The sequence below is a fragment of the Vipera ursinii genome (assembly GCF_947247035.1).
Source record: "Vipera ursinii genome assembly, chromosome: 5".
Classification (NCBI taxonomy): domain Eukaryota; kingdom Metazoa; phylum Chordata; class Lepidosauria; order Squamata; family Viperidae; genus Vipera; species Vipera ursinii.
The window spans coordinates 62,989,449-63,012,568 of record NC_139518.1 but is presented as its reverse complement, the minus strand read 5'-3'; the positions used below and the strand labels follow the sequence as shown (position 1 = coordinate 63,012,568).

General features: G+C 35.5%; 2 protein-coding genes across 4 annotated transcripts in view; one reads left to right on the top strand and one right to left on the bottom strand.

Annotated features, from left to right (window-relative positions):
* The window catches only part of INSYN2A (inhibitory synaptic factor 2A), a 106,098-nt gene extending 88,047 nt beyond the window's left edge, over positions 1-18,051 (top strand). The window contains exon 6 of the mRNA XM_083364108.1: positions 17,844-18,051. Coding sequence (XP_083220234.1) covers positions 17,844-17,871 — 28 coding nt within the window. The 3' untranslated portion in view covers positions 17,872-18,051. The remainder of the gene's footprint in view (positions 1-17,843) is intronic.
* Positions 1-23,120, bottom strand: part of DOCK1 (dedicator of cytokinesis 1) — a 455,801-nt gene that overhangs the window by 325,330 nt on the left and 107,351 nt on the right. For all 3 annotated transcript variants that reach the window (XM_083364099.1, XM_083364098.1, XM_083364097.1), the window contains 7 exons: positions 20,559-20,648; positions 19,237-19,337; positions 16,976-17,101; positions 14,168-14,276; positions 5,496-5,566; positions 3,664-3,770; positions 330-457 (listed from right to left, as the gene is read on the bottom strand). In XM_083364099.1, the coding sequence (XP_083220225.1) occupies positions 330-457; positions 3,664-3,770; positions 5,496-5,566; positions 14,168-14,276; positions 16,976-17,101; positions 19,237-19,337; positions 20,559-20,648 (732 nt within the window). The remainder of the gene's footprint in view (positions 1-329; positions 458-3,663; positions 3,771-5,495; positions 5,567-14,167; positions 14,277-16,975; positions 17,102-19,236; positions 19,338-20,558; positions 20,649-23,120) is intronic.

The window sequence follows — 23,120 nt, the reverse complement described above, 5'->3', positions numbered from 1 at the left end:
GACCATCCTGATGTAGTGCTTCACTGCAGCCAAGAGAAATTCTGAACTTCTCCATCAAGCTATCAAACAGAAGAAAAATGCTTTGCATTCCAGTAATTCTAGATTGTTTAGTGCCTAAACAAATTTCACATGTGATAAAATAAGGATCAAATATAACATACCAAATGCATGTCATTATACCAGCTTTTCACCTTTTCAATTCAAAGCAGAAATCTAGGTGAACGGCATTATTAGAAGAGCAAATGCTCCATTGTTTAAGCCTCAATTTTATTCATGACATTTTTAAACATTCATAATGTCAGCGTTAAATATATACAATGGTTACTAACCACATCTTTCCTATAAAGAACTTCAAGAATGTTACTGAGCAATCGGCAGCAGGCATCCAGGTCTTCTTGCCTTTCCAAATGATACTTGAGTTGATCCGTCATCATTGGCATCAGAATCTCCCTACAGTCTATATATCAGAGAAAGTGGGCAGGGGGGTAGGTGGAAAAGGAAGTAGAATTAAATAGTATATAGCACCTTATATACCTGATCACTCAAGATGATGATGATGATGATGATGATGATGATGATGATGATGATAATTTATTTATTATGGCCACCTACTCCAGAAGACTGGACTAGTGGAGTAATAATTTGTTTGTTTGTTAATCTAATGAATATAGCTGCCAATCTCTCGCAAAGAAGACTCTGGGCATGTACAACAATAAATAAAACAGCCAATATAAAATAGATAAGGATGTTCCATAAGCTGGGCACCACAGCAAAGAAAGCATATTTACTGGGACCTGGTAGACAAGTCACTAGCCGGCAGCACCTGCAGCATGCCTTCTTTCCTAGCGCTATTGGGGTGGGCTAATGTAACCGAGAAGACATCTCCCCCCCCACAAGATAATCTAGACTCATGCTATGAAAGAGGGCATTGTTCTCAATATATATGAGGCCATTAGAATCAATATGGTAATGACACCCTATTCTCCATCATAACATTTGAACTAAGAGATCATACAAGTGCTAAAATAATATCTGGATATAGTAATTCATTGGATCATTTAAAATGGATATCCTGTGGGGAGGAGATCTCCAGATAATGGAGTCTGCATACTCTTGTATTCTTTGTAAAATGAATTACATTGTTTGAGAGTGACTTCCATAAATCATCACTGTCACTCATATGATCTATGTTTTGAATTATTGAGCTTATATGCCTGAGAAATAATACAACAACAACAACAATAATAATAATAATAGAAAGGCATAAAGACAAATGGAGCCTTTTTGTATATTGAAAACAAATTATTAAGTTGTGTCTGGGCACAAAAGCTTTGAGAAAACATTTCGAGCCTAAGTATTACAAACCTCATTACAAACAAGTTTACATTCCGAAAGCCAAGCTGAAACATTAGAAGCAGTTGGAGAACTGGCTTATGGAAATTCAGTTTCAACTACTTGAGAGAGGTCTTGCTGAGCCAAGCCACTACATTACTAGAGACTCCTATAGATGTCCCACTTTTATTAACTGCAAGTTTATTCCACCCTGTTGAGAACCCTGGAATGTGTCTTTCTTGCTTTCTCAGATAAGCTTTTACATAATGTAAACATTACTTATTTTCATCAGTATATGATGTCCCTTCAATTCTTTAATAGCAAATAAAAATTGCATTAAGCTCCAGAAAACTGACATCTGATGCCGCAAATTTCTTTCTTGGCATTTAAGCAAATTCTAAATATAGCCTTTGGCTATTGTCTCCAACAAATTCCAATAACCCTCAGTGGTGTTGGCAGCAGATTAAACAGCCATATTTGTTTTGTTTGTGAACTTTGGAAAACCAAACAACGTTCATTAATGTGAATGAATCTTGTTTGAAATTCTTGATGTTCCAGATCAGGGGTGTCAAACTCAATTTCATTGAGGGCCGCATCAGCATTGCAGTTGCCCTCAGGGGGCCGGGTGGGTATGGCCTGGGTGGGCGTGGCCTACTGGGTGGGCGTGGCTAGAATGCGTGTGGCCTACTGGGTGGGCGTGGCCAGCTCTACATCGTTCGCATCAAGGGTGCCTATGGGGGCCTGGGCAGGAGTGGGACAGATCTGAGGGTCTCTGGCAGGAGGAGAGTCTCTGGGCCAGGGCCAAGGCCGTGGGGGCCGTTCCCTCACTGTTTCCAGGATGGCTTTGTGGGCCGCATGAAACCACTTCGCGGGCCGGATCCGGCCCCCGGGCCTTGTGTTTGACATGTCTGTTCCAGATCATTTGGATCTGAAATGTTCTTGAAATGTCTCACTACACATCAGTTCGTCTGAAAAGACCTTCTATGTTATGTTTGCCCTTAGGAAAGAAAATATTTTGATATATGTTTCAACCAAGATAACATTTGGAATATTTCCCAAAAAGCTTTATCTCCACAAAAGGAACTGATTCAAAGCACGTTTGTGTACCTGTATCTTGGTGCTAACTATATGCTGGAGATTTCTTCTAGGTTCAAGGATTGTTGCCATTAACAGCATGGCTCAAAAGGAAAGAATCTGCCAGAAGAGCAGCTGTTCAAGAAATGTTCTTGTACATCTTTCATCAGTTTAGGGATATTATCTATGTCTGCCATTTCCTTTACTCACACAAAGGTTGCTCTAACAAGGGATTTGTACTGCTGTGTGAATAGCACACAACTGAAGCTTTGAATTGCTTGTGAAGGACCATTTTTGTTCTCTTGCTGGCTATGAAGGATGTGAGGGTGCAGCAACCAAAGGGACATTTAATTGTTCCTGTAGGAGATAACGGTTCTATTATATTAGGGAAGATAATTCTTATATCTGTCTATAACACTGCTCGATTCTGTCTGGAGTGCCCATTCTATCCTCCATATTCTCCTGAACAAATTTTAAAAAAGAACTGTCAAGGTTTTGGTTTATCCTTTTTTTTTAAAAAAAAAACTGTCTGGGCACCAGTGGAAGAAAAGACAAGATCTTTTCTGTTGCCTATTGTGTATATCAGCTAGAAGACGTAGTCTACACTATTTTGAATAGAAGAAAAAAGAAGGTATCGGGTGTCTCTTGTTAGTGAGGATCTCTAGCTCCTGTTAAAAAGTTATGTTTTACTCTTACTTATCTTTTTTGTTGTTGTTGTTTAATTATTAGCTTCTATCTATATATATGTTTAGGGACGTGGTGGCTCAGTGGGTTAGGACGCTGAGCTTGTCGATCAAAAGGTCGGCAGTTTGGCGGGTCGAATCCCGAGTGCCGCGTAGCAGAGTGAGCGCCTGTTACTCGTCCCAGCTTCTGCCAACCTAGCAGTTCGAAAGCACGTAAAAATGCAAGTAGAAAAATAGGGACCACTACGGTGGGAAGGTAACAGCATTCCGTGCGCCTCTGGCGTCTAGTCATGCCGGCCACATGACCACGGCAACGTCCTTGGACAAGCGCTGGCTCTTTGGCTTTGAAACGGAGATGAGCACCGGCCCGTAGAGTCGGAAAACGACTAGCACGCATGTGCGGGGGAACCTTTACCTTTATATATATGTTTACCCAATCGTATGGGTGAGGAAGTGATCTCTCTCAGCTATTGTATATATTATGGCACTTTGGGGCATGACAGAGATTGACAAATAATAAATCATGTAACAATTTAAATACTTTTTAAACATATTTAAAGTTTTTTTTTCTTACCATGTTGTGTGAAAAGATCACTGTGAACTATTTCAATCAAACAGTACAGCTTCTGAATTGTGAGACGACCCACTGGAACATTCAGTATAAAATCTGTAAACAGTTTGCTAGCCAAACAAGAAAGAATAAGAAATTTTTATTTATTTAGAAATATTGGGACATAAATTTAAAAATCCAATGTATTTGAAAAGGTGATTAAGAATTCATGTGATTCCCTGTTATTCTGATCTTATCTGTATGCTTATTAACTTATACATTTTTAAGACTCCTGTAAAACCATCAAATTTATTTCTTACTCCTGAGCATTAATTTAATCAGAAAAATAAACATATTTTAGGTTTTCCCTTAACTATTTTTTTCATCAAATGCTTATGGTTTTCTTCATTCCTATATTTTTTAAAAAATGTTTAAAAATCAGTGGAATATGTTCTGTACAGTACAACCTTTACAAGTATTCAATTCACTCCTTCAGGATTTAACTATCTGCAATTAATCATCACCAGATAATAAGATGAACTGAAACTCTGCTATGCATGCCTCCTATATAGTTTAATGCAAAGGATGCCTATAAAAGATAGCAGTCGGATAATTATTTTTGTTCTTCAAAGTGCCCAAGTGCATTGGGAATAAAAACATGCAAATATTTCAAATTCACATTTTTATTTAATCATTTATTGATCTGACCACTTGAAATCACCAGACTCCAAGCACCTTGCAGAATTTACATAATAAACACAGACTATAAAATTAGAATAAAATTGATTAAAATAGTGACTGGTAATAAAAGCCTAGAAATTCTGAATTATAGAAAAATGACACTGCAATATAAAATTAATCCTCCAGAAAAGGTTGCCATTAATTGGTTCTGGAGGGGTTAGGGTTAGGGTTGCTCTATGTTTCGGAAAGCAAGCAGTCTGGAGGAGGAAGGCTGCTATAATGAAACCCGAAGGTGTTAAGAAAGCTGGTTCATGAATATATTTTTATTTTTTATTTATTTTAATTCCATTTATATCCCGCCCTTCTCCGAAGACTCAGGGCGGCTTACAAGCTTAGCAGTAGCCTTCATTCTATGTATATGCCTGCTTATTAGGGCTTTCACCCCCCCCCAAGCAGCATTATTACAAAGTCAGCTTAATTGCCCCCAACAATCTGGGTCCTCATTTTACCTACCTCGGAAGGATGGAAGGCTGAGTCAACCTTGAGCCTGGTGGGACTCGAACCTGCACTAATTGCAGGCAGCTGGCGTTACTTAAGGAGGCATTAGCCCACTGCTCCACCAAGGCTCTTTTATGTCACTATGTAATTGTAAGCACACTCACATATTTATTTTGAGTAAGTTTCACTGATTTCACTGCACCCCACTCCCAATTATTAATTTAGCTTGTGAAATGTATAGCCCCTCCCCCACCAATCCATTACAACTCAGAGCAACTTACAAAATAATTATAAAAAGAAAACAAAAATAATTATATCCTCAAAAGAGGAAGTCTAAAAAAATAATAACAATTGTGTTAAAAAAATGAAACCAAAGTTTCACTGAAGGGTTTCATCACATTCATTCTGTCTCAAAGTCTGGGGATAAGAAATAGGTTTTAATACTTAAGTTCCAAAAGAAGGCAACTGTAAAATATGCAGACATGGCTATGAAATGCTGTGGTGTAGAGCTCCGACTGAAAGAGGCTTTACCATTAATAAACTAACAGCATAGCAAATGTTTCCAACACAATCCTAAACTTAAGCATAGGAACATCTCAAGTTCAAAGAGGATTATTATTAAGTATGAACAAAAATATAGTCTTAGGCACATACTTGTACAGATGACACATACATACCTAAGTTCTTTGGGATCAAAAACAAGCTTTACATCATTCACAATGGTTGGTAAGTATTTAAGAGCAGCGCCCTAAAAATGAGCAGAATAATTTATTTAAAGAAGAATTAAATCATACCACTGAATTCCTTAAAGCACTTCTTGCCACTGCTTCTCTGATACCCTTTACAACAATGTTATTTAACTTTCCAACGGTTTTAGGAAACTACGTTCTTCACTGCCTCCTCTGTTACTCTCTGCACTTAAAGAATGAGGCTACCATGTGAAAAACTTCCTTGACTCCCAATTCTCTTTCACATCCCTCCACTGTCATTTTAGTCTTTTCCATTTGTTTCCACTACTGACCTGTGTTCCTTCTTTATCTACAGTTGTGAACCACTATGCTGCAGTTATCCTCTTTCAATTTATCAAATGAAACCTTCAGTGCAACAATTTTAGGATCAAGATTTGTTTTCTTCCATTTTTACAGTTGATTATATCATTAGTTCCTATGTATTTCTATCTTTGTAGCATCAGAAGATTTTGAAAAATCATAGGTAATATTGTTCAATTTCTATCTATTTTATATAATACTTAGACACAACTCACTTGAAATAAATGTTAGCAGCTTTTGTACAATTCTCACACCAGAATTACAATGCTGTTATTTTGTACCAACTACACAAAGCACAATTTTACACAAGGAGATAATTCATCCAAATTCTTTGTAAGAGGTTCATATTATTTTAAACATGCTACCAGGAAGAAATAGATAACATAATTTTCTAAGATATCATATTTTTCATTTTTATAAACATGAGCTTCATGATGCCAACCGTTTGGAGCAAAGAGAAGAAGGACAAAGTCTAAGAAGAACAAAAAACTTTACAATTAAAATACTTTTAAAAAATAAAGGGAAGGATTTTATACTATATTATTTTGCAAGATATAGATTCATTCATATGAAAAAATTTTCTTGTAACTTTACATGAGGTTCCCTAAATTCTGAGGAGCTCAACTTTTTGCTGTATCACAGTACCTGCATTATTTTAATTTGCCTAGAGTTTTAATAGAACAAGTCCATTGCACTTGATTTGTATTCCTTGATTCTTTAAAGATGATAGACAGACAGACAGACAGACAGACAGACAGACACATACATAACCTTTATTGTCATTTTTTTTTACTGTGGGCACAATGGCACACATTAAAGATTTCATTCACATGAGAGTACTAATGTACTAAGCTGACTACACTATTCTTCTTCTACTCCCAGTTGAAACCAAAATCTAACTCAGAACTATTTGCTGCTTTAGAGGGAGTTAATCAGGCCCCAACTTAGTTATCTATTAACCATCAAATTTATAACTGTCTTTGTGACTAAAATACAGCTATGTATGATGATTAATATGAAGTACTTTGGGATAAAGTTCAGGGTACATTATTCAGTGTAATTATTTTAATTAAACCATTAGCATATCTTTACATAAGATAAGAGCTATCAATGATACAAAATAAGCTTTTTTGAATAATGCATGAAGTAATTTTTAATTTACATATTTCTCAAGATGATGCCTATTACACTGATTTCAGTTAGCAAAGTATGAAGTAAAAATTCAGGCAACCATAAATATAGCTATTCTTTCTCAGAGAGAATGGAACTAATTCCATAGGTATTCTATATGTTCAGCTCAATTAAATATGCCTAGAATTACCTTCTTTGTACCACTGTAATACTTCTCTGTTTAAAGAAACAGCACTTAAATGCCTAGAGGCAACAAATATAACCAATATATTATAATAAATAGCTGGTACCTGACCTTCGTTAACCCCAAAAAGTTAAGTTGAATCACACCAAGTTATAATATCTCAATGGGAATCAATCAACAAGAAATACTAGGATTGTAGGCTAGAATGTGAAGGGTTAAAAATATGCTAGAAGTAGGTATGGTAAACCTTTTCTATATTGTTGCCAAAAACTCTACATGGTGTGCCCATGACTGGAACTGAACCTGACTTGAAAGAAACTCCATATAAAAAAAAAAGTGGGAGGAAGGGAAATAAAAAGAGAAAGTCCTAAAAAACATGAAGTTGTTTCCAATTAAAAAGCTTTTTCTAATTTACAAATTCTGGAAGCATCTTTATCAGTATTATCCTACTGTTGGAGATTGTATCCTACTAATATTAGTGATAGCTTTGAGATAAAGGTTCTTGCAAATTTCATTTTGAATTTTGAAAACCTGAATACATTAATCTTAATTTTGAAGAGTTCCGAGATAAAACAAACTCTTCTTAATTTGAAAGCAATGGCTCAAAATTACACAAACTAGCAAAAAAGTTTTTTCCCTTTGAGAATTATTACAATTTTATTAGAAAAAAAATTGACAGTGTATTAAAAAAGGTGCCTGACTTTTGGATAAACATCTAACAACATAAAATTGTTGTTTTAATGTAACCTACACATACACTAATATTTTATTACATATAAACCAGGACTGAAACACCAGGACTCATTCCTATTGGTGTTCTGAAATAATTTGCCTTTCAGTTTAGTTCTGATAAATTGATTAGTATATTTATTAATAATTAGCATTTCATGCTAATTATCTTCGCATATTTTTAAAAAACCTTACTATAGCATGTCTTCAATGGATTTGAAATAAATAGCACTCACTTTTATAAAATAAATTAATGATGACAATACAGATGACTAATGTGTCAAACTGTAATTAAAATATTTAATTATCTGAATTATGGCTTAGTTTAAAAAGTAAAAGAAAATAAGAGAGACTCTAGAATAATTTAAATTAGAAAGCCGATTAACTTTATACAAGGTCAACGCTAAGTCTTATGAAAGCCAAATAGCAAATGCAACCTTTGCTCTATTTGCAAGCTATAGCTGAAACAAGATCCTGCATGATTAGTGGCATCATTACTATGTTAGCTATTCCCAGATGCTGATATACATGAAAAGAGAGATTATTAATTTCAGGCAATAGTCATCAGATATCAATGGAACGTCAGGAACAATTACCAACAATTAAACAGTTTGTTAACTTCTTAAATTAACATTATAAATTAAAATTATTAATTAACATACTTGCATATCACTGAGTCAAGGTTCATATCCCTGTTCCCATCCGAGCAAGGACAACAGAATTTAATCAGTCTAATGACAACACACATTTTCATTATCTCATACCAATAAAGAACAAAAAGCTAATCCTTTATTACACTTAGGTAGCATATTAAAAATTACCAAATTCCTATTCTACATTACTGTTCACACTTGTAAGATATCAGTCCTTCATACTACAGGGAGTGCAGAATTAATAGGCAAATGAGTATTTTGACCACATCATCCTCTTTATGCATGTTGTCTTACTCCAAGCTGTATAGGCTCGAAAGCCTACTACCAATTAAGCATATTAGGTGATGTGCATCTCTGTAATGAGAAGGGGTGTGGTCTAATGACATCAACACCCTGTATCAGGTGTGCATAATTATTAGGCAACTTCCTTTCCTTTGGCAAAATGGGTCAAAAGAAGGACTTGACAGGCTCAGAAAAGTCAAAAATAGTGAGATATCTTGCAGAGGGATGCAGCACTCTTAAAATTGCAAAGCTTCTGAAGCATGATCATCGAACAATCAAGCGTTTCATTCAAAATAGTCAACAGGGTCGCAAGAAGCGTGTGGAGAAACCAAGGCGCAAAATAACTGCCCATGAACTGAGAAAAGTCAAGCGTGCAGCTGCCAAGATGCCACTTGCCACCAGTTTGGCCATATTTCAGAGCTGCAACATCACTGGAGTGCCCAAAAGCACAAGGTGTGCAATACTCAGAGACATGGCCAAGGTAAGAAAGGCTGAAAGACGACCACCACTGAACAAGACACACAAGCTGAAACGTCAAGACTGGGCCAAGAAATATCTCAAGACTGATTTTTCTAAGGTTTTATGGACTGATGAAATGAGAGTGAGTCTTGATGGGCCAGATGGATGGGCCCGTGGCTGGATTGGTAAAGGGCAGAGAGCTCCAGTCCGACTCAGACGCCAGCAAGGTGGAGGTGGAGTACTGGTTTGGGCTGGTATCATCAAAGATGAGCTTGTGGGGCCTTTTCGGGTTGAGGATGGAGTCAAGCTCAACTCCCAGTCCTACTGCCAGTTTCTGGAAGACACCTTCTTCAAGCAGTGGTACAGGAAGAAGTCTGCATCCTTCAAGAAAAACATGATTTTCATGCAGGACAATGCTCCATCACACGCGTCCAAGTACTCCACAGCGTGGCTGGCAAGAAAGGGTATAAAAGAAGGAAATCTAATGACATGGCCTCCTTGTTCACCTGATCTGAACCCCATTGAGAACCTGTGGTCCATCATCAAATGTGAGATTTACAAGGAGGAAAAACAGTACACCTCTCTGAACAGTGTCTGGGAGGCTGTGGTTGCTGCTGCACGCAATGTTGATGGTGAACAGATCAAAACACTGACAGAATCCATGGATGGCAGGCTTTTGAGTGTCCTTGCAAAGAAAGGTGGCTATATTGGTCACTGATTTGTTTTTGTTATGTTTTTGAATGTCAGAAATGTATATTTGTGAATGTTGAGATGTTATATTGGTTTCACTGGTAAAAATAAATAATTGAAATGGGTATATATTTGTTTTTTGTTAAGTTGCCTAATAATTATGCACAGTAATAGTCACCTGCACACACAGATATCCCCCTAAAATAGCTATAACTAAAAACAAACTAAAAACTACTTCCAAAAATATTCAGCTTTGATATTAATGAGTTTTTTGGGTTCATTGAGAACATGGTTGTTGTTCAATAATAAAATTAATCCTCAAAAATACAACTTGCCTAATAATTCTGCACTCCCTGTAAAATTACTGCTGTCTTGTGATTTCATCTAAACAGGAATATGAACTTGTAGGTTCTAACTGCCTCTTAGTGCCTATAATTGATACACTGTTAGTTTGAGACTGTCAACCAAAAACAGAGCCATCTGACCTTCCTCAGAAATGTAAGGGTGAGAATAAGCAATAAATTCATATGCATTGAATTTATGTACACACCTGGTCATCATGCTATTCTCTTTCACAATAAATAATATGAAAATTGCACAAAAGGAAGTAAGAAATAATAAGATAAAGAAACGGAATGTGAAAGAAAAAATATATTTGAATTTATGAACCCCCATCCAATCACAACCTTCTTGGTCTTCCTCTTCCTCTTAATCCATTCACTCTTTCTTCATATATTGGTCCCGTGGTGTAATACTCATTTATTCACTTATATTTACATACATACCAATTGTTCCACTCCCTTTCAGGGTAAGCTTTGTTTTGCAGAATACAGAAGAAAAGTATAAGAAATTGTAAGAAAAAAATCAAAACCATAAGGTAAGAAAAGGAATATCACTATAACAAAAGGAATACCATTATATCAGTATCAGTCACACATTGCTCCATATCTTTCTATCTTGCAAATCATCATTCATTACAAAATATCCATATATCTATTCATACAGAGTCTTTTATTCTTTAAATTTCTTATCTCACTTCTTTCTCTATTCAATTATGTAGCATTTCATTTTGACCCATTCAATCTTTATATACCGGTACTTGTTTTGCAATTGAATCATTCATTATGGCTACATAGTCAAATCACCACAACGTAATACTTTCATAATGGTCACTCATTTTTGTGTTTAATCCATTTTAATTCATTCATGGCTTTTTCTTTTTTTCTTTTCTCATACCCATGCTCTTATACACAACCACTTTTAACAATATTCTTTCATCACAACAAAAAGCACACTACTCACTATCATTCTATGAGAATCGGCATGTTAACATTTCTCCAAAGAGCCATCCTGATACAGTGATTAAGGCATCAATCTAGACATTGGGGGACCATGGGTTTCAGTTGTGCTTAAACACAAGGCTACTCAAGTGACCTTGTGTTAAATCAGTTTGTCTACAGTTACAGGATGTCACTAGGAGTGATACTGACCAGAAAGCAGGTATACACACACACACACACACACAAATCCTATTTCTCCATCTGTTTTCCCAACTATAGCAAACACTCTACCAGGTTATATAAATTCAGCTACTTGCTTCAGTTTTTGCTATTTACATATGATAGACAATCATTCAACCCATTTTGACATACTACAGTATATTGGTCTTTGCTACATTGGTCTTCAGATTAATATTCTGTTGCATCATTAAATCTAACAATTCGTCCAAATCATTCAGATAAATAGTCAACATAGTAATATGTCCTTGAAAAATATCATGAATACTAACATACTAATACTCTCACATCACTAGCAAGTTACAGATTTATTCATAAAGACATTAAATAGCCAAGAAACATCACACTCCCTTATTTTATGCCCTGTTCGTGTTGAAACATTTATCCCATTGATTTTCTTTTTTCTTTTTAGAAAATTTTATTAAATGTACATTTAAAAACAAAAGTGGACATGATTCAACTTCCCTGGCTACAACACTACTATTAGTATTACCTTATGTTACAGAAAGAAATAACAAAAATTTAAAATACATTCTATGACAGGACAGAGTATAACAAACTGTACATATAACATGTGTAAATTTTTGGTAAAGTTTTGATTGATTTTCATGTATGTTTTACTTCCATTATATCTATCGCTCTTCTCACATTCAACAACTAATTTTCAACTCCACATTTATGAAAAATATTTCCTAACTCAAGCCTATCTGCTTCATAATACACTAGGAATTACTTTTCATAGAAGGATAAAAATAAATACCGTAAAAATAAAAATATTACATAAATGTATTAAATCTAGATAGCAGGATACCTAAGCCAGGGGTCCTCCATGGCCCAGTTGTGAATAGGCTAGGACTCAGTAGTGGGCCACGGGCTAGTGCACACAGGTGTGAATGCAGGTCAACTCACTGAAGTGGCAATCAAGCTGCATGTGCATGCGGGTGTCGGCCTGCCACTCGTGCAAGTTGAGCTGTGCACACACGTGTGCGCTAGTCCTCCACTCGCACCTGGTTTCCCTCTCCCCCCCACAGGGCTGCCAAGCCGCAAAAGTTGGTGACCGCTGTCCTAAACTCACAGTAAGTGTGTGGTTGTGTGTGGAGAGATGATATATAATAAAAAGATTCAATGCAGTCCCCCCCCACATACACAGGAAACATGCTCAAAATTTACTTGGCTTTTGAAATAAATACATATTTCTGATCAATAAATAAATTATATACATTATGATACAAGCTTACTAATTGGACAAAAATACATTGGTATGAGGTTATCTATTCTCAAACCTTATTTTGCCTTTTGTTAAGTGATGTTAAGTTTTGTTAAGCAGAATTATTATAAGAAACAATGTTCTCATTTATTTCAGTGACTAAGCACTATGTCGCAGAATATGAAAGCACTATTTTCTAGACTGATATGAATTAATAGAATTTTAATTTCTGAGCCATGGTGGCTCAGCAGTACTGCAGGCCACTTCCGCTGACTGCCAGCTGCCTGAAGTGTGACAGTGTGATTCCTCACACTGAAGGCTCAAGGTTGACACAGCATTCCATCCTTCCAAGATCAGTAAAATGAAGACTTAGATTGTTTGGGGCAATATGCTGACTCTGTAAACTGCTTAGAGAGGGCTGTAAAGCACCTGGAAGTGGTATATAAGTCTAAGTGCTATTGCTATTGCTAATTTCACAAATCATCAATTGCTCCAAGATTACCAGTCTACCAATTTTCATTCATGGCAGAGGCTAGCAAGAAAACAAGAAGATACAAAAATATACAATATATATTTCATTTATCTTTTATTTGTCCACAAATTATGTTATATCATAGAACAGGACTGGGTTCCCCAAACAATGTTCTTCATGTCTTCAAACTATTCTTAAACACAGCTTCTAAAAATTAGTTGCATTGTTTCTGATAACATGAGACAAGAAAAATAAAAAGCCATACTACACACACACACACACACACAGAGAGAGAGAGAGAGAGGGAGGGAGGGAGGGAGGGAGAGAGAGAGAGAGAGAGAGAGAGAGAGAGAGAGAGAGAGAGAGAGAGAGAGAGAGAGAGAGAGAGAGAGAGAAATATACACCTCAAGACACTTTGTTCCAAATCTAAGGACCAAGGTATGCTGGGGAGAACCCAAAAAAACAAATAGAAAAAATCCTATTCTTTGCTGTCTCCTGCTATTTTATACTATCATCCAACTCCCCATAACCCCAACCCCCTTCAAAATTATTAAGTATAGTTTCAGCCAGTATCCATTTGCCTTGCCTTCTTTCTAAGATTATTTTGCTTTGAAGTTTTCTTTGTGTAAGATAATTCAAGGCTTAAGAAGGTATAATTAACCCACTTGAGTTCATACAAAGCAATAGCATAACAAAATCAGAGCTATATTATAGCAATGTTGTCAATTCAGAAAGAATCATTAATTCATATGGACAAATTTCCTACTTCCACGTTACTACGCTACAGTATTAATTTCAGCAACAAGTACATCTGCAGAAAAAGTTTCATCATAAATTTCAGGCTACTGAAATTTCTCTGGACACATTTTGAACTTCATTTTTCAAATAAAGTAAAATATAAAATTTCCTGCAACGTGTAAAACTTAAAATTTTTATAGATAAAAATAAAAAAGGCTCTTCTATTTCCAAAACATACCTTTACTGTAACAGTCTGGTCAGAGGCACTGTTCATCATTTCGTTAATAGACTTAAAGAGTTGAAGCAAAGATTCCCTAAAGTCAGCTTCCCCTTTATTCTCATACAATCTGAGAAAAAAAATAACACCAAAACAGTTAAAAAGAATGCAGTAACTAAAATTAATGAGTACTCTCTCTCTCAACACCTTCCTTTACAAGCCTTATTTTTCCACCATATGAAGAATAGGAAAAATGCAGTAATTCTGGATTACACTGACATACAATCTTTCTCTAGGATGTCACATGGTTCCCGTACAACTATTGTATCTTGTCTCAATCACTGTTTCTTTGGCCAAATTAAACCTCTAATATGAAACATAAAACAAAATCTTCGTTTAGTACCGCAGCAAGGTTCAGATAGGAAAGAATCAATCAATCAAGGTAGCAGGCAGCATCCCATAAAATTCAGGAAACACAAATCAAAAAGATAATTTTCCCCCCGATTCAAATGCATTCTTCAGAGAGAACAGGTTAATTTAATTTCATCTTTGTCCTTTTACTGCCTTTAACTCCTGGTAAAAGTAAGATTCTCCTGGTTGGTTTCTTCCAAGTAAGGAAGAATAGCCCCAATCCTGGAATAAGGATTGGAGATTAGTCACCTAAAGAAAAAACCTGGAGTTTAAAAGCAAATTAGAATTTTTTTCCCCAAGTTTATTGTTGTTGTTAGCTGCGAAGTTGTGTCCGACTCATCGCGACCCTATGGACAACATTCCTCCAGGCCTTCCTGACCTCTACCATCTTCTGGAGTCCATTTAAGCTCACGCCTACTGCTTCAGTGACTCCATCCAGCCACCTCATTCTCTGTCGTCCCCTTCTTCTATTGCCCTCGATCTTTCCCAGCATTAGGCTCTTCTCCAGTGAGTCCTTCCTTCTCATTAGGTGGCCAAAGTATTTGAGTTTTAGCTTCAGGATCTGGCCTTCTAAAGAGCAGTCAGGGTTGATCTCCTCTAGGACTGACAGGTTTGATCGCCTTGCAGTCCAAGGGACTCGCAGGAGTCTTCTCCAGCACCAAGTTTATATAACTGAGTAATCTGAGTTTATTTCTCCTTAGTCCTATTTTTTCTACTTGTATTGCGCGTGTTTGTCTGCATATCCTGCCTAGAAGATAATGAAGCTAAAGTTTATATTTTGCTTTTAATTTCCCACACTATCTTCAAGTTTCATTTTGCCTTTAACTTAATCTACATAACTTCTGTCTTCTTCTGAAATCTGTAGTCTTGTTCTGACAGAGAAGTTTTCTTACTGGGCCTCCCAGTTTATTATCTATAAAAATTGAAAGCTGGGAGGTCCCACTGGAAAATGGAAGCTGAAACAGTGATGAGTTTGAGAAAAAGGCTTAAGGATCTTGACTTGAGGGAGTCAGCGGAGCTCCCCATACATCTTTTACAAGTACCATTTTTCTTCAGAATAAGTTTTTTATGTAACACCACAACATTGTTTTTTTATAAAGAGCTTCTCACACATTGCCAAAGAGAAAGGATACAATTTTCATTTCTACTAGCCTTAAAAATATATCATTATTCTCTATTGTTTGCATTAACATCTAGACCAAAATTCAGAGTCAAATTATAATGGATGCAGATATGAATCTTTTTTGTTTAGAATTGCCTTTTTTTAAGTGTTGGATATAAAATAGTGTTAACAGTGGATAGAGTATGGAAATTATTGTTACTTAACAAAATATTTTCATCTATCCCAAAGAACTTCTAGGCTTGGTCCAATATATTATGTAAACTGCCACAAATTAGGTTTAAATGGTCAGTAATTGACAAAAATCAGTCTATTATTTTTAACAGAAACATGGTAATGATAAACTTTAGAGAGACCTAAACCTGAACTATCAAAAAACATGAATTTAGAAAACTGAAATAAGCAGCCAATGGAGGAGACTAATTTAGATATGAATCAGTATGAAAAGCTCCCTGCTGAGTCTGAGTTTTTTGAACAGATACGTTTTGACTAGAACATATCTTTGCCTATAAATCTTTATACATCTCATCTATAAATCTGTAAAAAAAATCATAATATCTGCCTTACTAATATTTTTCATCTTCAATAACTGATATTGTTATAAAGATTACTTCTATATGGTAATAAAAAGTATCAAATAATTACCAAAACTAGGTTAACATTAACTATTTTTTTTAGATTTTTTCCACTTTCATTATTTTATTAATGACTCAAGATGACAAGCATATCTAATTCTCCTTCCTCCTCATATTTTTCCTATTTTCCCTGTGAGGTAAATTGGGCTGACAGAGAAGTTACCAAACCATCTTTCATGCCTAAGGTAGAAGTAGAATTCATAGTCTTCTGCTTTCTAGCCTGGTGCCTTAACCACTGAACCAACCTGCTTCTAACTTTTCTAACTATTCATATGATGAAGTAAAATTAAATTGCTACAATATTGTATTAAAATATTACTGTGCAGAGTATTTAATTTTTGGATTTTTTTTCTACTAATTCAAGCAAGCTGCACACTTGCCAAAACAAACAGTACTGACTTAACAATTTATTTATTTAGTGTATGGCACATAATGTCAGAGAAATCTATAAATGTTAAACATAATGCAGTCCTGAAAGCTTAACAGTTAACAATTAGTCAGCAAGCAAAGAACTGATCAACATCTAATGCTAAACTTTCACTGTTCATTTCATCTACGATTAATGAAACTAGTAACATTTATTTAATGTTATATAAAACAATTACTGTAAAAACTGAAGTATTTTGAAGATACATTTAAGGATAAAGATGTTATAACACTTACTGGTTGAACAAAACTCTTGATCGCACAATAAATTTGAAGATATATTCCAAAGATCTCATAGCCTTGAACAGTTGATCAGTGACACCAGCATTATCCACATAAGTCCTTAAAACTTTTGTCAGTTTTCTGAGAAAAATAAAGATTGTATATATGATGAGATAGCATAATCGTAATTTGTGTTCAGAGAACTTTTGCAGACAATAAAAAATGAATAAAAAGAGAAGTCAAGATATGTTAAAAATAATAAAGGCAGGATAAAAAAAATTAAAAAAGAAAAAGTAAACGAAAATGTAAAAAAGAAGATCTTCAATAGAGAATCAAAAGACTTATAAAAAGATGCCTTAGTTTTTTGGATCAATGCTGAAGAAAATCATGCAAAGCTGTATCCATTTTGCACACAAATGTTAGAGCACTTGTAAGATAAACGTCTGCATGCCAGACTGCATTTTTTCACATTTTGACCAGCCAGTAAATGTAGAATACAGAGGCAGTATGAAGACTTCTGTTTCCATTTTTTTCTTTCTTTTCTGTGAAGACATTTCTAGATATAATACAAATAGTTTTAAATTTTTCTTTATTAAAATTTTCTAGACAGAGATTTTAGAATAATGCAACAAATACTTATGTGCTAACCAAATGAAGGATGTTTCTGTATCTGTCCATACTCATACAGAGCTTATTTAGAAATAAAAATGCACAAAAAGCTTCACAGGAAGAAGATTAAGACCACACTGCTTAGCAAAAGGGTGCCACTCACTATTGCGATTGGTAAGTGAGAACTATCTGTATCTCGTTCTCCTAAAATAAGTTCATATTTTGCTACTGATCTTCACATAGTCTTGAATTACATCTTCATGGTTCTCTACAGCTGTCATAGCCCAAGACTCAGATGCTGAGTCTGAATTTTAATTTGAAGAAACTGATCCAGCAGATCTTGTGGAATGTCAATCTTGGGAGACATAAAGCCAACTATTACCAGATGCTGATCAAATACAGGCACCACCTGAACAACTGGAGGAATCAGGTGATGATGACAGCAGACCTCCCAGCACCCATACCAAGCAAGTAGAGCAAAGAGCAAAGCAAAAATGTTCAATGAGGCTTCTTGCCAAGCAAGGGAGTAAATCCCTTGATTAAAAGCAGTTGGTTGCAGCCTGATTTAAGAGGCAGTGCTAACCCACGATCTCTCATTGGAATCAATTGTCTGATCTGCAGCTCTTGTATGACATGCATGTTGATTCTGCGCCTGAAATTCTGACCTCTGGACTTGGTAACAATGCTGACCTGGTTCTTGGAATTCCAGACTGACTTTTGACTATTCTTTTACACATTTGTTCAAGACAACTATCCAGGTAAGCTTTGTTTTAGCTTGCATTCCTTGTTTCCTGTTATGTCCATGGTCTTGAGTAAACTGCGAATTTCCATAGCAACTGTGTCTGTGAATGTAACTGTAACCAGGAACAGCTCTTAAGTAAAATTCAAGATTATTCTTATGACATGCGAGACCCCCTAGACCAGGGGTAGGCAACCTCGGCTCTTTTATGACTCATGGACTTCAACTCCCAGATTTCCTCAGTCAGCATAGCTGACTCAGGAATTCTGGGAGTTGAAGTCCATAAGTCATAAAAGAGCCAAGGTTGCCTATCCCTGCCCTAGACCATGGGTGTCAAACTTCATTGTGTCACGTGACCTATCATGACTTATCATGACATTTTTTGCCTTGGTGGAATTGGTGTAGCCATGGCCTGTGCATGACGCATCCGGCCCACGGGCCGCCAGTTTGACACCTCTGTCCTAGGCAATTCAAGTACAGCATTCATCACAAACCACTTTTCGCCTGTAACATATGTGGTTGATCACCAAGATCAGAGGAGCTTCAGTGGCATATGCCAATGCAGGCAGAGTACCATCTTCTAATTATTCACGTAAAGCCTTTCTCTGTAATCATACCTACAATCTAGAATGTGCCACAGCATATATGAACTGCTTAGCTATGGACACACAAAAAAAATCTCAGATAAGAAGCCCAGAAAAAAAACAGATTTTAATTCTGAGATCAGTCAAATAGTCCAGAAAGCAATACTGTTAGAGAATTGGATGAATATTTTTTACTAATAGTCTTAAGTGGCCTTCAGCATAGTAAGTTCAATAACAAACTGGCCTAATCAACCTACAAAATAATCTAAGCATTATGATAACGACTTTTTATACCTATTTAAAAAACTAATTTTCACTCATGACATATTTATTTAACAACTTACGTATAAGCCAAAGTAGCACTGAAGTGTTTCTTAATGTAGGTTTCTAAAACAGGATTGAAATGCTGGAACTTCCGGTCAGCAATTAGTCCAATGATAAAAACCTGTTCAATGGGAAAGGGCATTCATTATTTTGAAAGTACAGCATTTCAAATATTTACATTTTAGTGAAAAAATATAGAAGAGAGCTCCATCTGTAAAAACAGTTTTGCGATAGGATTTTACTTCCATATTTTAAATATAAGGGAAGGAGAATAAAGTATAATTTTGAATAGACCTAAACTGAGAGTAACAATGTGGCTTTACCAATTATCCTCAAACACAGACTAGGTTGCTGAAATATTGACCTATGAAGGTCATATGTAATTGCCAGCACAACAGAATTCTTGCTATCTGAAAATCCATAGCATTTGACTTTAGTGTGTCTCTTGATATCTAAAGAAATCTATCCCTTTGGACACATTTTTCCTCAGTAAGCTTGCTTTTGTTTTAGGACCTGGAATGGAATTATGCACAGAAGCACATAAGTGACAAATTTATTACATTGATAACTTCAAAAACAATCTGTTTTGGAAACCATAACAGGTCTTTCTTCTCTGCAGGCAATACTGGCTGGGTTCATAGTTCTTGCTAAACTATGATTTGTTGAATAAATCATTGTGCCGTAAAATTAAGCCATAATCCATAGTTTTAACATTCAAAGTAGTTGGTTTTGCATACCATCTAAACCCAAACCTGATATATGATAGCTTGCCATGCTGCATCAATCCTTCCATCAAGGAATCTAAATGATCCATTGTGGAATCATTTTAATCACAGCAAAAATTGTGATTAAAAATCTATGTTTTTAATATAGCTATAAATATACCAAACAGAGGCTTTTCAACCTTGCTGTATCTTGCTGTTCTGTCCCCAAGTGATGCTAGTGGGTACTAAGAAATATGGCTGGATTTACATAAGTGCCCAAAGGCAATGTGTCAGGGATCTTAGGAAGCAAAATACATTGAAGATTCAGTTTTTATTGGTTTCTCAGCCTGTTACTATTTATTTTATATTGGTGAACTTTTTCAAAAAAAATTTGTGTTCTTAAGATTGCTTCTATGGTATAAATTCCAAAAACAGTATTTCATGTAGTCAATAATATCAAAAGTCCTTGGAAAGTAGCATGATTGCATTTGCACAGAAGACTTAAGATTCATGAAAGTTTTACTGCTCGTAAATAACAGATATTAAATGAATTAAATCAATATAAAGCAATATATGGCTTTATGTGTTTGTGTGTACATACATACATACATACATACATATATATACATATATATTACCAAAGCATCGAACACCAATGTGTCAAATGTCTCACTTTCTGAATTCTCCATCATAATGTTAAACAATGCATCCAATGTATCTTGAAGGAACTGGAAAAAAATATGGTCAATATTATAACAGGTATTCAAAAATTAAATGTTGCCTCAAAAGTTATTAGTAATTGAACCTACTGATTCAACAGTGGTGTTTATAATAATTAAGTGGAAAAATAAAATAAAAAATCCTTTATTCACATTGTGTATGGATTCAAGGTATGTGTATGGATACATTTTGTATTTATACAGAGAGAAGAGAGTCTATAAAAATAATAGCCAAAGAAAAATGAAATTAAGGAGAGAAAGTAATGAATTCAGACAATATGCCATCAGTCTCCAAGGTGTTTCAAGGATATTGTATTTTTCTTGAATAAGATCCTTTGGATCTTTTTGAGGAAACCCAGTCCTAAACCCTATAAATTTTGAGGTTCTTGATAGCAATACCACAAGGATGGAATGTAGACCATATACACTATAAATCAGCATATGTAACTACCACATTCTGCACACTTGATATACAGCATATTCAGACTTCACTTTTAAAGACAAAAAGTATTCTGGATTAATGACACAGCCATGGCCATTCATATCTAATACTTACGATTTCTTACAATAGTGTCTTCTTTACTTGAGGTATTTTTATAATATCAAATGAGGCAATGTTCCATCAAGGATTCAATAACTTACATCTTCACAGCAGGTTTTGCAAGGTGTGAGAATATGGCACAGTTCAAGTAAGATATGAGGTGGTGCACAAGAGGTATGGCACAGGTCAGGGATGATGTATAAGTGACTGACGTGAGCACACAGGATTGCAAAAGAATGCACAGGTGGGGAAAACTTGCAACCTTCCCTGTCGACTTTCCAACTGACTTTCTGAAGAAGCAGGCAGAAAAGATTGCAAATGATGATAAAGTGATCATGGAGTACTACAATCAGTCATAGGTGTGGACCAGTTACCAAGTACCCAGATCGTAATCATGTGATCATTGGGTTGCTGGGACGGCTAAAATTCTGAGGACCAATAATAGCACCCTCATACCTTAACAAGGTTACTGAACGAATGATGATAGGTCGTAAAATTGCCTGTATGACTGAATATACATACTTGCAGAATGGTAGAGTTCAAAGGAGCCTCTGAGACTGGTGAATCTAGCCCAATGTTCAGTGCAGGAATTCAAATTCAGCATTCCCCACAGATGGCTTATGGCTTCTGTTGAAGGGGATTTCACCATTTTTCTTTTTTTTTAGACAGGTTTTATTGATTTTTTAATATTTACATATTCATGTATTTGTGAAACAATATGGTGGTTGGGTAGTTAAAATAAGAAATAACCAGTTGCAAATAGTTCAGGTTACATCAATAGAGATGCCCTCTCTACTTCCCTTAGTTATTACATAGTCAAAATAGGCAAGTTAGTACATTTCTAGTTGTAACCTAGTCAATCGACAAAACTTAAAATATATTTTCAGTAATACATATCAATATCCTGTTTTTAAATTTTATCTAATTGCAATAGGATATTCTAGAGTGGCCTATAGTATATAGGAAAAAGCTTAATTTTGGGGTAACCCACAATTCCCTATTTCAATAAAGAATAATTCTTTTGTCTACAAAACGTATATTGTTCATTACAAAGGATTCTTATGTTTTACCATTAAAGTCTAATTTTCATCTTAACAAATCACCAGTTACTAGAAATATGTTTTTTTGCCTTAACCATTCAACAATTATTAAAATACTATCTTTTATATATAAAATTCTAGGTTCTATAAAGGTAAAGGTTCCCCCGCACATGTGTGCTAGTTGCTTCCGACTCTAGGGGCCGGTGCTCATCTCCGTTTCAAAGCCGAAGAGCCAGCGCTTGTCCGAGGACGTCTCTGTGGTCATGTGGCCGGCATGACTAGATGCCAAAGGCACATGGAACGCTGTTACCTTCCCACCGTAGTGGTCCCTATTTTTCTACTTGCATTTTTACGTGCTTTCGAACTGCTAGGTTGGCAGAAGCTGGGACGAGTAACAGGCGCTCACTCTGCTACGCGGCACTCGGGATTTGACCCGCCAAACTGCCGAGCTTCTGATCGACAAGCTCAGCGTCCTAACCCACTGAGCCATACTATGATTCAAAAGTAACCACTGAATATTCTATGAGTCATCTTGACCGTACATCAATTATTAAAATACTATCTTTTGATATGTCATTCCAAGTTCTAAGATATATACTGCTCAAAAAAATAAAGGGAACACAAGATAAGACATCCTACTATTAAATATAGTACATTGTGTTGTTTAAGTGTTCCCTTTATTTTTTTGAGCAGTATAGTTCGGAGTTATATTCTAAAAGCTTACATTTTTTACCTTTACAGATCTAAAATCTAAATGTAAATTCAGTTATATTTTTTAGGGATTCCCCTTAATCCATAAATATATATATATATATATTTATAGTCTACCTTTAGGGGGATTTCACCATTTTTCTGTGCAATTAGTTTCAATATTAAATTGCCCTTATGATTAGGCAACTG